The sequence below is a fragment of the Nerophis ophidion genome, linkage group LG12, assembly GCF_033978795.1.
Source record: "Nerophis ophidion isolate RoL-2023_Sa linkage group LG12, RoL_Noph_v1.0, whole genome shotgun sequence".
Taxonomy (NCBI): domain Eukaryota; kingdom Metazoa; phylum Chordata; class Actinopteri; order Syngnathiformes; family Syngnathidae; genus Nerophis; species Nerophis ophidion.
In genome coordinates, this window is record NC_084622.1 from 37173891 (window position 1) to 37189604 (window position 15714).

The 15714-nt window shown below is 40.5% G+C and overlaps 1 protein-coding gene across 5 annotated transcripts in view; it reads left to right on the forward strand.

Annotated features, from left to right (window-relative positions):
• Nucleotides 1–15714, forward strand: part of itpr2 (inositol 1,4,5-trisphosphate receptor, type 2) — a 155078-nt gene that overhangs the window by 15095 nt on the left and 124269 nt on the right. For all 5 annotated transcript variants that reach the window (XM_061917516.1, XM_061917519.1, XM_061917517.1 and 2 more), the window contains exons 2-14: nucleotides 3024–3094; nucleotides 3312–3430; nucleotides 3532–3618; nucleotides 4204–4362; nucleotides 6695–6793; nucleotides 6887–6970; nucleotides 7368–7514; nucleotides 8307–8402; nucleotides 9269–9313; nucleotides 13009–13160; nucleotides 13644–13743; nucleotides 13869–14029; nucleotides 14102–14243. In XM_061917516.1, the coding sequence (XP_061773500.1) occupies nucleotides 3024–3094; nucleotides 3312–3430; nucleotides 3532–3618; nucleotides 4204–4362; nucleotides 6695–6793; nucleotides 6887–6970; nucleotides 7368–7514; nucleotides 8307–8402; nucleotides 9269–9313; nucleotides 13009–13160; nucleotides 13644–13743; nucleotides 13869–14029; nucleotides 14102–14243 (1462 nt within the window). The remainder of the gene's footprint in view (nucleotides 1–3023; nucleotides 3095–3311; nucleotides 3431–3531; nucleotides 3619–4203; nucleotides 4363–6694; nucleotides 6794–6886; nucleotides 6971–7367; nucleotides 7515–8306; nucleotides 8403–9268; nucleotides 9314–13008; nucleotides 13161–13643; nucleotides 13744–13868; nucleotides 14030–14101; nucleotides 14244–15714) is intronic.

Sequence of the window (15714 nt, forward strand, 5' to 3'; positions counted from 1 at the left end):
GATGCCAGCAACACGTGAAAAAGAAGTTGGGAAAGGTGGCAATAAATACTGATTCAAATTGAGGAATGCTCATCAAACACTTATTTGGAACATCCCACAGGTGTGCAGGCTAACTGGAAACAGGTGGGGGCCATGATTGGGTATAAAAACAGCTTCCATGAAATGCTAAGTAATTCACAAACAAGGATGGGGCGAGGGTCACCACTTTGTAAGCAAATTGTCGAACAGTTGTAGAACAGCATTTTTCAACGAGCTATTGCAAGGAATTTACGGATTTTATCATCTACGGTCTGTAAAATCATCAAAAGGTTCAGAGATCCTGGAGAAATCACTGCATGTAAGCGATGATATTACGGACCTTTGATCCCTCAGGCGGTACTGCATCAAAAACTGACATCAGTGTGTAAAGGATATCACCACTTGGGCTTAGGAACACTTCATAAAACCACTGTCAGTAACTACAGTTGGTCGCTACATCTGTAAGTGCAAGTTAAAACTCTACTATGCAAAGCGAAAGCCATTTATCAACAACACCCAGGAATGCCGCCAGCTTCGCTGGGCCCGAGCTTATCTAAGATGGACTGATGCAAAGTGGAAAAGGGTTCTGTAGTCTGACGAGTCCACATTTTAAATTATATTTGAAAACTGTGGACGTGGTGTCCTCCGGAACAAAGAGGAAAATAACCATCCGGATTGTTTTGGGCGGAAAGTTCAAATGCCAGCATCTGTGATGGTACTGTATGGGGGTGCATTAGTGCCCAAGGCATGGGTAACTTACACATCTATGAAGGCACGATTAATGCTGAATGGTCCATACAGGTTTTGGAGCAACATATGTTGTCATCCAAGCAACGTTATCATGGACGCTCCTGCTTATTTCAGCAAAACAATGCCAAGCCACGTGTTACAACAGCGTGGCTTTGTAGTAAAATAGTGCGGGTACTTTCCTGGCCCGCCTGCAGTCCAGACATGTCTCCCATCGAAAATGTGTGGCGCATTATGAAGCGTAAAATACGACAACACCCCGGACTGTTGAACAACTTAAACTGTACATCAAGCAAGAATGGTAAAGAATTCCACTTTCAAAGCTTCAACAATTAGTTTCTTCAGTTCCCAAACATTAATTGAGTGTTGTTAAAAGAAAATGTGATGTAACACAGTGGTGAACATGCCCTTTCCCAACTACTTTGGCACGTGTTGCAGCCATGAAATTCTAAGTTAAGTATTATTTGCAAAAAAAAAATAAAGTTTATGAGTTTGAACATCAAATATCTTGTCTTTGTTGTGCAGTCAATTGAATATGGGTTGAAAATTATTTGCAAATCATTGTATTCCGTTTATATTTGCATCCAACGCAATTTCCCAACTCATATGGAAACAAGGTTTGTAGTTTGAATCCAGAAAACATGGTACGCAAATAAAAATGCAGATATATGAAATTGTGCACACGCACAAATCCAATCATATTTCCTTTTTTACATTGCAATCAACTTGAAATTGATTGCAAACTGCGTGGTTGGGCATGCCCAAACCCTGCCTCGGGCACACCCCCTTACAAATTCGCACATAATATTGAAAGTAGCTATGTGCTTGATCTCAGCACGCTCTGGTCAATCACTAGTCAGTAGGAGTTGCTTTTTTTCCTTGTGATTCCAGTGAATGACAGAGCGATAGTCAGCCTGTCATTGCTATGTCCACAAGAACTGAACACAGGCTGAAATAACAAAAACAAATGGTCGGGTCAGGAAGAAGGTGAAGAAGAAGATAGATGTGTGTGGCCAAAACTAATTAGGGGAAATTAGAACTGAAAGTCTCTACAATGATACACCAAACTTTAGAAGAGGTGAATGACTCTGATTACCTCCAATATTGATATAATTTCTGTAACCTACAACAAAATGTATATACAGTCTGGTCAAATGAGCCAGATGAAAGTTTTATGTGAATATCATGTAACATTTGGTTCAATGCAATCTTTTACATTTAAACATGCCAGCACTCTCAAAAGGTATACAGAATACTTTGACTGTTATTGTATTACTCAATTTATTACTACAGCCCAGGAGAGCTTTTTGCGGTAGCAGTCGTACGTGACACAGTCAGGACATTTCTCCCCAGTCTTTGGTGCCTGTGTGCCGCAACCACTGGTGGCTGCTGCCCGGCTGACATGGCCAAGGATTCACAGGAACACGTTGTGACAGCAATAGTTGGTAAAATGATCGTTCTAACAAATATTAATATGAAGTATTGAATGCATTTTGTGTCTTTGCCTCAATCTTTTTAACATTGTTGAAATCAAATGTTGGCAAATCCTGAAAGGCCCCCTCTGTGTGTCGCTAATGTATTCACACGGAATGTCGAAATGTGTGTATGTCAGTCTTCTTATTTCATCTCAACATTGCGTACTCCAGGTTTTTGTGCGCAAGTAAGAATAATACATGAGGCCGCTGGTTTAGTGGCAAAAATCAACTGGAAAAAAGGATCCAGGGCATAACCGGTAGAAAATACATGAGTGGATTGCTCATTATTATTATTTCTATCTATTCATTTAATGTCAGGCGAGTGCAAGGGCATTGTTATGATTTTGATTCAGCTATTCAACTGTATTAATAGTGTGTTGTACTATCATTGTTTTGCTTTGTATTCTTGGTATAGTCAGTAATGTGGAAACTAGTGCTTACAATGTTATTGACTAAAAAAATAACGGTTGTTAATCAGCCCTGCGCAAAAAGCACATGATTTCCTCTGATGTTGGGATGTCCAATGTACCCACTTCAGTCGCCTTCTCTGTAGTTGAAGCCTGTAATACAATCTTGAATGAGAAGAAGCCCAAGACCCCTGCACATACTTGATAAGAGGAGACACAAATATATCCATACTCTGCAGACATTGTCACAACTACTAATGCCCGCGTGATTAAAAAATATCACCAGACACTTGCTATCACGTTAGGTAAACACTGTCCGCTGTGAGAACACAAATCTTATGTAAATATGTTAACTTTTTTTACTCTTTTTCTGCAGACTTGTCGATGACAGGTGTGTAGTCCAGCCTGATGCCGGAGACTTGGCAAATATTCCCAAAAAGTTCAGAGGTACGTGGGCATACCCAAACACAGTCTCAAGGTCGACTGATTAATTTCATTTGACACTCAATCTTATGTGTTGCTTTGGCCTCTGGTGTTGCTTTTGTTGTGTTTAACTGATTCTGCTGGCCTCTGCTTGGTAAATAAACACAGCACTTCTACCATAAAAAGAGTCTGACTCATGACGTTGATGCCTGCATACCTGACTGCTCTGTGTTTCCTGCAGATTGCCTCTTCAAGGTGTGTCCCATGAATAGGTACTCTGCCCAGAAGCAGTTCTGGAAGGCAAAACAAGGAAAACAAGGAAACAACAACACACAAGCAGACTTGTTTAAGAAGTTACAGGTTGAAATTCCCACTTGCCTATCGTCAAACTCCAAAATCTTACACACATACGTCTTAAAAACAGCAAATTACATTTTAACAAATTGAATTGTATTTTCCAGCATGCAGCAGAGCTTGAGCAGAAGCAGAACGAATCTGAAAATAAGAAGCTCCTTGGGGAAGTTGTAAAATACAGTAATGTTGTTCAGGTACAGTCCATCTTTTTTGTCATCTGGTTTCAGTTGCTGCCGTAGTTAGAAAATGTTGTTGTAATTCCTGACAATTACAATTTCTATTAGTGTAGTAAACACGTTGTTTCAAGATTAAATTACTTTGTTTTTTCCAAAAATAAAAACCTTTTTTTTTAATTTTTTTTTTATTTTTTATTTTTGGAAAAAACAAGATGAGGTGGTTCGGGCATCTGGTCAGGATGCCACCCGAACGCCTCCCTAGGGAGGTGTTTAGGGCAGGTCCAACCGGTAGGAGGCCACGGGGAAGACCCAGGACACGTTGGGAAGACTATGTCTCCCGGCTGGCCTGGGAACGCCTCGGGATCCCCCGGGAAGAGCTAGACGAAGTGGCTGGGAGAGGGAAGTCTGGGTTTCCCTGCTTAGGCTGTTGCCCCCGCGACCCGACCTCGGATAAGCGGAAGATGATGGATGGATGGATAAAAACCTTTTTTTAATATGAAGTCAAACTTTAATTTGAAGTTTTGTTTTGATGTATTAAGGAAGCATCTGATTGAACTGCTCTTCCTGGCAAACTATTATTGGCTCCTGATTCTTTCCTCCCAGCTCCTGCACATCAAGAGTAACAAGTACTTAACTGTGAACAAACGTCTCCCCGCCTTGTTGGAAAAGAATGCCATGCGTGTTTCTCTGGACCCGGCTGGGAATGAGGGCTCGTTGTTCTGCATTCAGCCCTTCTGGAAGCTCCGCAGTGAAGGAGACAATGTAGGTGGCCTGCTGCTGTCGTCATCACTTTTATGCTCACTGGTGATGCACACAACATGGGACACTACTATAGGTCCTTCCAAATGTTCTATGTAAATATAATTTCACTAATATTTCTGATTTGTTCCCCTCCTTTGGCTTTAGCATCCTATGTTCACAGGTATTGCTTTTGTTTCTGGGTGATGATGTGCATTGGGAAACAGATTTCCCATCTTGAGCAAAGGCATGCTTCCACAGGCCTCCTCTTCCTCTGTATTTTGTGTCACCTGTGTGTCACTAATGCTTGTTTTTCTGTAAACTGTTAGGGGTGTGATGAGTTCCTATGAGATTAAAACGTGATGATGTTTTTTGATTGGAGAAAAGGTGTGTCACGGGCAGAATGCAGTCAAAAACTTTTATTTTTGATGGTAAAAAGCATATGTAGCTGGCAAAGAGCGTGGGACATTAATTGCTTTGTGCAAAATACAAAGAGCTTGCAATCAGAGTTGAGCACCAATAGTTCGAGTCACCCGCTCAATTGAGTTCCACAGTCAAAGCGCCGTGTGTCCGAGCAGGTTAACCTGTCAATTATGGATGCCAAGACGCAACACACAAAAGCCCCCCAAACACACCGTATTGCTTTGCCCAGCAGAAAGACATCACTGCTGGCAGCCAAGTGATAAGGCAGTAATGTACAGCCAATTTATTGTTAGACTTAACAGCTTCAATTTTAGAGATGCAGAGGGCCCCGTCAGGCTCTTCAAAGAATAAACATTTATTTATTTCAACTTTTATGATTTTTTTATTTGCTTTTTATTTGTGGTAAATAAGTTCAGAAGTTAAAAGCTAATACGTAGGTTGTGAATGCAAATTATAAATGACTTTAAAAACAAAAATGCTTATTCGTCTAGTCAGATATAGGGTGACCTGAAAAACAGCAGAACCCATGGAAAATGTCTAAAACTTAAAATGGTTCGCAGAGCCCATTTGGACCACATTTTGGAATGAACTTGACTTTTATGCAAAGCAACCAAGATAACTGAATGTTTGGGGTATGATTGTACACAGACTCAAGTTTAAAGTCAGCAGATGTCTTGAATTTTGCTGGATCTTTTTTTACAATTTTTATGGGTTCTGTTCTTAATGGGTCTCCCTGTTCCTAGTTGCCAGTCCATCGCGAAGCCAACAGATAGTTTTAGTGGGATCTTCTTCCGGGCTCAACCAGGTCAGGTACAGATGTCCACAGCTACGCATGGAAGAGCGGTCCACCTTGGGTCACAACTAAGGTCAGCTAGCACTTCTTCCAGACTGATACCACTCCAGAAATTAATAATCCATGGGCACCTGGAATCCTCTGCAGGCAAGTGAGAAGAGAAACAACAGAAAAGCGGCACATCAACGGGTTTAAACAAGGGTTTTCCTAATAGCTAGATTAAGGTTTTGAGGTGCCACTTATCTTATATATATGTTTGTGTTTTTGACACATTTTAAATTCACAGCTATTGTGAACAGCTGAATAATGTCAGGTGCATCAAACAACAAAACAAAAGGGAAATGCCATATGTAGGCATCATTAATTACACTAGTTTCAATTCATCAGTATGTTTTTAAAAATGAGACAAGCTGTCAGTAAGATGAACTGTCTGACAAACCCCATGTTTTAGAATGTATTTTAGTGAAGGTAATTTATACAATAGTTGTAGGAGCATTTGATCGTCATTAACTTGAGTTATTTTTGCATTTTACGGGGTGAGTGCGTCTGCCTCACAATACGAAGGTCCTGGGTTCGATCCTGCGCTCGGGATCTTTCTGTGTGGAGTTAGCATGTTCTCCCCGTGACTGCGTGGGTTCTCTACGGGTACTCCGGCTTCCTCCCACCTCCAAAGACATGCACCTGGGGATAGGTTGATTGGCAACACTAAAATTGGCCCTAGTGTGTGATTGTGAGTGTGAAAGTTGTCTATCTGTGTTGGCCCTGTGATGAGGTGGCGACTTGTCCAGGATGTACACCGCCTTACGCCCGATTGTAGCTGAAATAGGCTCCAGCACCCACTCCCACCCTGAAAGACATACGCGGTAGAGAATGGATAGACACTTCATTCAAAGGTGCTGGAGAGCATGAGCTGTGTGACCTTGTATGCTGCATCCATGCCCAATGCACTATGGCAAACATACATAAAACTTTTTTGCTTTGAGCATGTCTTCCATTCACCCTATTGCACATTCCTTGAGTAACACTTCCAAAAACAAGGGATGTTTGCATACACTTGCATGGACATTCTTCCCAGTTCATTAGATTTGGATTTTGAAACGCAATATTGCTGTGATGCAAACGTTTCAATTTGGATTTAAGGTGGTGGTTGGAGACAAGGTAGTGCTGATGCCAGTGAACGCCGGGCAGCCTCTTCACGCTAGTAATATCGAGCTACTAGACAACCCTGGCTGCAAAGAGGTAGGACCGTTTTCATTTCTGTGACACTTTCTCTTTGGTTAGAATGTGAAATTGGTGGGTTTTGCTGATGTACTGCACCACCTTGTGTTGCAGGTGAATGCTGTCAGCTGCAACACCAGCTGGAAAGTCACATTGTTCATGAAGTTTAGCGAGTACAAGGAAGACATCCTGAAAGGGGTTCGTTCTTTTGATAATATCTACAGTATTGTGCAAGTTTAAAAAAAAAAAAGTAATATATTCATTATTCTGTATTTTCAATGGTTTTTGATATATTGGAGTATATAAAGTAAGTCTTTGAATTGTGATAGGATAAATCCTCTACTTGCTTTCTCTCACTCTTCTTATGTCTTCCTGCATTACTTTTTAGTACAGCTGTCACAATCTCAGTGTTGATGTGGATTTATTTAATAAAGGATACATACATGTTCATTATTACTTTTTATTCTTATCTTGAGATTCAATTTACGAAACCGTTGTTAAACCACTGTCCTTGACGATAATAGTCACTTTTTCTCAATTCGGTTTTATGAAGTTAACGACATGCTGTGTGGTGTTTTTATCCATCTTCTTCCAGGGAGACGTGGTCAGACTGTTCCACGCAGAGCAGGAAAAGTTTCTGACTTGTGACGAGTACAAGAACAAGCAGCATGTCTTCCTCCGCACCACTCTTCGACAATCTGCCACCTCGGCCACCAGCTCCAAGGCTCTTTGGGAAGTTGAGGTGAAGCGCTTACAAATACTGTATGAATCCCTACTTTTTCCGAATTTCATTGTGGATTCTTCTATTGGATGGCGGTGGTTTACTTTATTAAACTTTCTACAATTGTACATTGTTTTTATTTCTGCTTTTGGAAAAGTTCCTCACTGTGATCTTTAAACCATTTGCCTGAATGTACTTTATCACATCAGCAACTGATTCAATGTGTGATCCAATCCAAAAGATATAATTGCATGAGATCGGGTTATACATTGTAGCAGTGTTTTCAACGCCTCTGGCATGTTAAGTATTTTTGCCCATGGAATTGTACTGTAACTTGGGGTTCACTGGCCCAGCTTTTATTAGTTACTACATTTTTGGCCGCTGTATTTCTTGCTCATGTTCTGTAATGTGGGTGTGAGCTACAAAAAACCCTTGTCGTGCATAAGAAGCCAATTTAAACACAATGGTCCAGAACTTGTAGGACTCATTTCTGGCTATAATGTGCTGTAGAGCCTTGGTATGACAAGGATGTTTATGCCTGCATATTTTTTTTCAACTTTTTCTTTCTTGCATCCTCTAATTTTTGGGGTGTAGTCTGCCTAAATCAGAGCATACACTTTGTAAATTAAGTCCTTTTCAGGTGTGGTGGAGGACCGAGTTACAGACGTTATGTGACAGTTAATATAATATATATATATATATATATATATATATATATATATATATATATATATATATGTATGTATGTATGTATGTATGTGTGTGTGTGTGTGTGTGTATAAAGTGTGTCATTTTTACATGCTCTCCTTCCAGGTTGTACACTATGACCCGTGCAGAGGTGGAGCTGGTCAGTGGAACAGTCTGTTTCGCTTCAAGCACCTTGCTACAGGGAATTACCTTGCAGCTGAGGTGAGATGTTAACTTTTCTTTATTTTTTAAATAAAATTAACCAAAATAAACAAAGGAATTTTTTACATAGAGCTTGTTTGATTTCTGAGTTAAATGCCATCCATCCATTTCTACCGCTTATTCCCTTTCGGGGTCGTGGGGGGCGCTGGCGCCTATCTCAGCTACAATCGGGCGGAAGGCGGGGTACACCCTTGACAAGTCGCCACCTCATCGCAGGGCCAACACAGATAGACAGACAACATTCACACTCACATTCACACACTAGCGCCAATTTAGTGTTGCCAATCAACCTATCCCCAGGTGCATGTCTTTGGAAGTGGGAGGAAGCCGGAGTACCCGGAGGGAACCCACGCATTCACGGGGAGAACATGCAAACTCCACACAGAAAGATCCCGAGCCTGGATTTGAACCCAGGACTGCAGGACCTTCGTATTGTGAGGCAGACGCACTAATCCCTTCTGCCACCGTGAAGCCCTATTTCTGAGTTAAATGTTTTTATATATTTAATTATTTTAGTTATTGTCAATTGTTTTATATTGCAAACATTAAACAACAAGTTTTGAGTAAAAATGCACATTTGAGAATGATGGCATTGTGCTGTAGATGGCAGTGTTTCCTTGTTGGAGGCAATTTAAGAGTCCTTTTGATTGGTTGATGGATAGTAAAGACAAAGCAATAATGGGCAAGATACTTTACCCACCTGCTCCCTGTGGCGCCCACAGTGGTTTAAATGTAACTTAGATAATGGGTTTCACTATGTAAAGCGGTTTGAGTCACTAGAGAAAAGCACTATTTAAACAGAATCCCCTTCACAATTCACTTCACCAAAGTATTTTTCAGAGGTAACTTTTGTTTTTTCTCTGTAGGAAAAACAAGATCCTAAAGACAAAACACCGGAATGTAATGCAGAGGTAAGCCCAACTATAGTAGTGATGACACTGAATGTCACACAGGTGACCCCATACTTGCACCAACACATCATATACATTTGTATTAAATTGTTAGATCATGTTTCGCCAGAAAATTAGTCATGACAAGGAGTTATTGTCTAACTCTACATCCCCCTCTTTTCTTTATCCTGTCGTTATGCAATTTTGCCAGTTCTCTTAGATACACCGCTTACTTGCACACCACACACACACACACACACACACACACACACACACACGCCTACTCTTATTCTATATCTAGATGCTTAAGCCCTTAGCTACTTTGCACATTTGTATTCAGGCATGCACAAACCGTCTCACTCTTGCACACTTTCTCAGGCACACGGTGATTTTCAGACACACAGGGGGGGCTCCTTACATAACGTCTGGGCCTGTGGGGGGGGCTCTGTGAAAGGGGTGGGTAGGGTGGAAGACGTGCTGTCTGATCCGCTCTGCTCGCCTGTGTTAAGCTGCCGGGGTGACTCACCAGTGTATAGAAGCTGAGGTGTGAAGGCACCTCTTGGGAGCTTCCCATTGACATGCAGAGCGGAGTGGGTGGAATTAACCCATTAACTACGACAGCTATACCATGTTAACACTGCAGTAGGAGGTGGTTTGCATTTTTAAGTTTGACAACTTATTAGTGGAAATAAACATCACTGTACAGTACTGATTTGACTTTGAATTGGCTTTGTTTATCCGTACTTGCCTGCGCATGTAACAAACAAAAGTTGCGATGTAGCTGGGAACATCAATAAATGCACTCACTGGCTACAACATCAGGTACACTTGCATATTGTAATGAGATTTAACATTAGCTGCATCAGAAATTCGGATTTTACAAAACATCAGTTTTGTCGGAGTGGTAGTAATTCATGAATGTGCATATTTTGTCTTATTGTTTAAGTATAAAGTTTTGATTGGGTCAGTTCGGTGAACGTAAAGGCCCATCAATGTCAAAAGTGCCATGCTGATCCAGAAAAACTAGGCATTGCCATGCAGCAGAAGAAACCAAGGGCACATCGCACCAGCAGGGCTGACACCTGGCTAAACACCCTATGCAGTTATTTAGGACCACAACGACTAGTGAGGGGGCCTGCATCGATATGGCGACGGTCACTTCAGTAGCTCATTATCATGTCATGCTGCGCAGGTGTTTGCTTGTTCCACTTTGATGGACTGAATGACCTCATAGATACAAATTATTATACTTTATCTTCGCCAAATTTCTGTTTAACTGTGAGTCAAGATGTTCTTTGTAATAGCTTTAGTTCAGTGAAGCAGCATTGCAATGATATTGCTTTGAACAGCGTCATTGTAAAATACAATGTCTAAAGAACATTTGTTTGTCATAGATTTTGTCCATTTATTGTGTTTTGTATACTTTTTCAATTAATGCCAAAGCAGAAGTTTTAAATTGGCCTCTCTGCAGTAGGAGATATTGAACACTTTTCTTTCACCCTAGCAACCCGTTTTATTTACCTTTTCATATAAACTTTCGACATTATCTGGAATATCGAAACACACATGTAGTATTTTTGTTAATTGTTCATATATGATTATTTATAGTAAATACAAATCTTTACAACACTTATGAAATATTAATTGTACAATATTTAAACATATCTAATTATAAACATACTTTTTTGGTTGGTTTCGTTTTTATGCAGACATTCATGCTCCAATAGGCAAATCTACTTCCAATCTACTTGCCGAAAATAATACAGTAAACCCTTGTTTATTGTTGTTGATTGGTTCCGGGTCTGGTCTTGGTAAATTAATTTCCAGCAAAGTAACAATCAATCAATGAAAGTGTATTTATATAGCTCTTAATCACAAGTGTCTCATAGGGCTTCACAAACCACAACGGCATCCCCGGATGTGAACCCACATCTGGGCAGGAAAAAAACAATAGCACAACGAGAAACCTTAGGAGGGACCACAGAAGTGGATTCTCTTTTCCCTTATATCACCTTTAGTGAAATATGCTTCCGTCAAATTGGTAGAGCTGTGAAAGAGCTTCCCTTGTTCCTTTTTGCACAGACGGACAGCTTTACTGCTGTGTTGTTGTCTACTTTAAGGCCTCCTCACATCTCCTGGTTTAAAGTGTGCAGTAAGCCATCTGCTAACATGTCTTCCACTTGAGAATGTAATTGTGGATACTGTGATATGGTGCTTTGACACCTTGAAGGAACTGGTTGATTAGGCTGCCGGTATAACTCATGTTACCAGATGTGATACAACAACCGCTTCATGTTACCCAGCAATCACTGCTCGCTTAAATGTTGTACAAGTGTAGAACCACAACAATTAACAGTATTGATCAAACTGAGCTTTATCGCAATATGATTATTGTTAGACTCTATACCCACGTTTTGTTGAACAGTCCTAGTTTGGGTCACAGGACACAGGTAAATGTTACAGCGTCGATCTCACTCCCGCAAAAAGCATTGTCAGTTGCTTATGTAAACACAATGAGCGGGTGACTTCTCAAGAATGAACTTCTGCAAAAGTGAGCCCAGATTAAGAATTCTTCATTCTCTTTATAACAACGAGTCAATAAGTCCTCACAAGGGTGGGGGCCAGTCCAAGGATGAAGAGGGAGACACTTGAGTGCTTTGTACCAGTCTTTAGTTGTTAAAGACAGCTTGAATATGAAGTTACATTTGGAGACATTAATCTTTTCAAGGGATTACACATTCCAAAACACACAATATTGTCTCCAAAACAATAGATAATAGTTGGGGAGGCCTCAAGGTCGATGATGCAACTGCATTTTTTATGCAGTTATTGAAATAAGTCAGAGTAAATGCTGCATATGGTGTGTGTTCTTCAAAAGAAGTTCAAGAACTTAGATGTATATTTGCTATAACATTCTAACAATTATCATTCTAATTACCATTAATTTGCACATTATATTGTGGAAGTGTACGTGTGAGTGTACATTTGCAAAAAAATCAGACTTTTCCTTTAATGTCTTCATTGTTTATAGGATAACATTGTGTATCCAAGAAATTATGTGCAAAATTGGCAATGTTTATGTATATTAAGTGTGCTTTATCTGAGATAGGTTAAAAATACAAGCCTCTTAAACATAAGTGGCCATTCGTTTAAAAGTCTATGTAAAAATTGTCGTGTTCGGATCTGTGCCGTATTCACGGTGGAAGAGGGGTTAGTGCGTCTGCCTCACAATACGAAGGTCCTGAGTAGTCAGGGTTCAATCCCGGGCTCGGGATCTTTCTGTGTGGAGTTTGCATGTCCTCCCCGAGAATGCGTGGGTTCCCTCCGGGTACTCCGGCTTCCTCCCACTTCCAAAGACATGCACCTGGGGATAGGTTGATTGGCAACACTAAATTGGCCCCTAGTGTGTGAATGTGAGTGTGAAGGTTGTCTGTCTATCTGTGTTGGCCCTGCGATGAGGTGGCGACTTGTCCAGGGTCTACCCCACCCTCCGCCCGATTATAGCTGAGATAGGCACCAGCAGCCCCCCGCCACCCCAAAGGGAATAAGCGGTAGAAAATGGATGGATGGATGGATGGATCTGTGCCTCTTCTTTCTTTCCGTATTTAATGGTGCAAACATTCCCTAAGTGTACATATCAATCAATCAAAGTTTACCTATATAGATGTTTAATGTCACTGTATTTATCCTGTTTATGTTTGTGTGTGTTGCTGCAGAATGAGACAGAATCTATGTCTTCTAAGAGAAAGCATCAAGCAACAGACAAGATTGCTTGTACTTTGATTTCCGTTCGACATGGCAATGACATAGCCTCCCTCTTTGAACTGGACGCCACCACGCTGCAGCGGGCTGACTGTCGGGTTCCCAGGTCAGTCTCAGAATGAAGAGGTCTTATATTCGTTTGTTTTAAAAAAATTTGGCCAGTTTTCTTTCGATAATCTGTACAGTACTTGAAGATGTCTTACCAAACTTCTAAAAATACTTATGTTGAATAAATGCTGTAGTGTCTTGTCAGTACTGCAGAAACCGAGAGTCAATGCACAGCTTTGTTGGAGTGTGTGTGGAGCGATACAACCAATTGTGTATCAAATCTGGTTACTTAAACCATGATTTATTGAAATTAATTTCAGGTATTATTCTGCTAAAGATACCTTTCTAAAATAGAAAATCCCAAGAAAAATATTTTGAGACCTTTTTAGCCTATGAAATATGAGAGGGTTTTGAAACTTTAGGTGATATATTCCATTGCATTACATGCAATACTAAAGTCATTTGAGTTTAAGGGTCACAAATTCTCCTTATTACAATTTACAATCTAGTGATCATTTGTTGTTTAAATTACCATCCATAGAAACTCTTATGTGAGACTCAGGCATCTGTGCACCAACACTTGGGTGACCAGCACCAATGTGCCCATTGATACAGAGGAGGAGCGTCCAGTCATGCTCAAGGTCTATGCATGCACACACACACACACACACACGCACACACACACGCATGCGCGCACATGCACTCACACAGACAACTCAAATGTTGAGTGTGAAGTCTGATAAAAGACCTGTTGATTTTCCAACAGATTGGCACCTCTCTCACTAAAGAGGATAAAGAAGCTTTTGCTATTGTATCTGTTCCCCTATCGGAAGTCAGAGACTTGGACTATGCAAACGATGCCAGCAAAGTCCTAGAGGCCACCGTGAAGAAGCTTCAATACGGAAACATATCTCAGAATGAGAGGAGGTAATGACCATTTGGGTGTTGATACATAGCCCAGTATTTCATGTTATTGTTGTACTCTCTCGTGTTTTGTAGGTTTGTGACCAAGCTACTGGAGGACCTGGTTTTCTTTGTGTGTGTAGTTCCAAACAATGGCCAAGATGTTCTCTCTGTAGCCACCTCTACACCCAACCGGGAGAGACAGAAACTGATGCGAGAACAGAACATCCTTGCCCAGGTCAGCACAAGGATAGAAACAAACACAATTATTCACACACGTTTATGCCAATGTTTTTCTTTCTGCATTGAAACCCAGAGGAGGCTGTGAGCAGGATTGTGTGACACTAAAGAAACCAACCCTTTTTTAAAAGACGTGCTATTTAATTATTGTGATAGCTCCTCTGCATACAAAACAGAGAGCAAAGAATTACATTGAAAGTGTGACCATGTAGAGATAGAAATGACAAACAGAATAAATTAAATATTGATTTTGTTTAGTAAAAAGACATGGTAAAAACCTGTTATTTAGTAACAATATCCCTAATTGACTTTTGTTGTGCTATTGTAACCACCACTAAAATCCGCTTCAGTTTGTTTCGCTTATGTCGAAAGCCTGACATAAGCCTAACAAGCTAAAGTCCCTATCCACTGTGTTATTATTGGGGACGGTGTGGCACGGTTGGGTGAGTGGCCGTGCCAGCAATCTGAGGGTTCCTGGTTCAATATCCACCTTCTACCAACCTAGTCAGGTCCGTTGTGTCTTTGAGCAAGACACTTCACCCTTGCTCGTGGTGGGTCGTGGTTAGGGCCTTACATGGCAGCTCCCGCCATCAGTGTGTGAATGTGGAAATAGTGTCAAAGTGCTTTAAGTACCTTGAAGGTTGAAAAGCCCTATACAAGTATTACCCTTTTATCATTATCACCAGAAGTGCCCAATTAAGTCGACCTCGACTTAAGGTGGTTAAATGCTTGTGTCAATGCATATGGTAAATGCTTATGTCAACATATAATTTAAAACCAAATTTAGTAATTTTGTTATATTTTGTTGTATTTTGAAAAAATCAAAAAGTGAACTTCCAAAATCAAAGTCAACTTCAAAATATCATGTCAGTAATGACTTGCAAGGCAAGTTATTTTATAGAACCCAATTTGTACAAAAGCCAATTCAAAGTTCTGTACAGAAAATTACAAGAATTATGATAATTAAAATTAAAGTCATCATAAAACATTCAACATTTAAATTATAATTAAATTGTGTAGATAAAATGCTTTCAGTTGTCATATGCACAATGAAATCAGTCTTTTTAGACTGGATTTAACGTTGGCAATGAAGACTTTCCAGATTCTAGGAGCTTAAGACTGAAATGCAGTCTCACCATATTTGGTCCTAATTCTGGGTACTAGCGGAGACCACAACCAGAGGTTACTTAGAGCCTGCGATGGTTCATATGGTTCTAACCTGTCAGAGATGTACCTTGGCACAAGTACATATCTGGACTAATAAGGTCAATATTTCCTTTTTAGCCAAGACTTGAGCAGCAGCATTCTGGATGTACTGCAGCTGCTTTACAACACGTATAGAGAGCCCAGTGAGAAGGCCATTACTGTAGTCTAACCTGCTGGAGACAAAGGCATGGGATATTCTTTCTAAGTCTGGTTTGGACACTATTCCTTTGATTTTGGCAATGGTTTTTAGGTGGTAAAAGCTG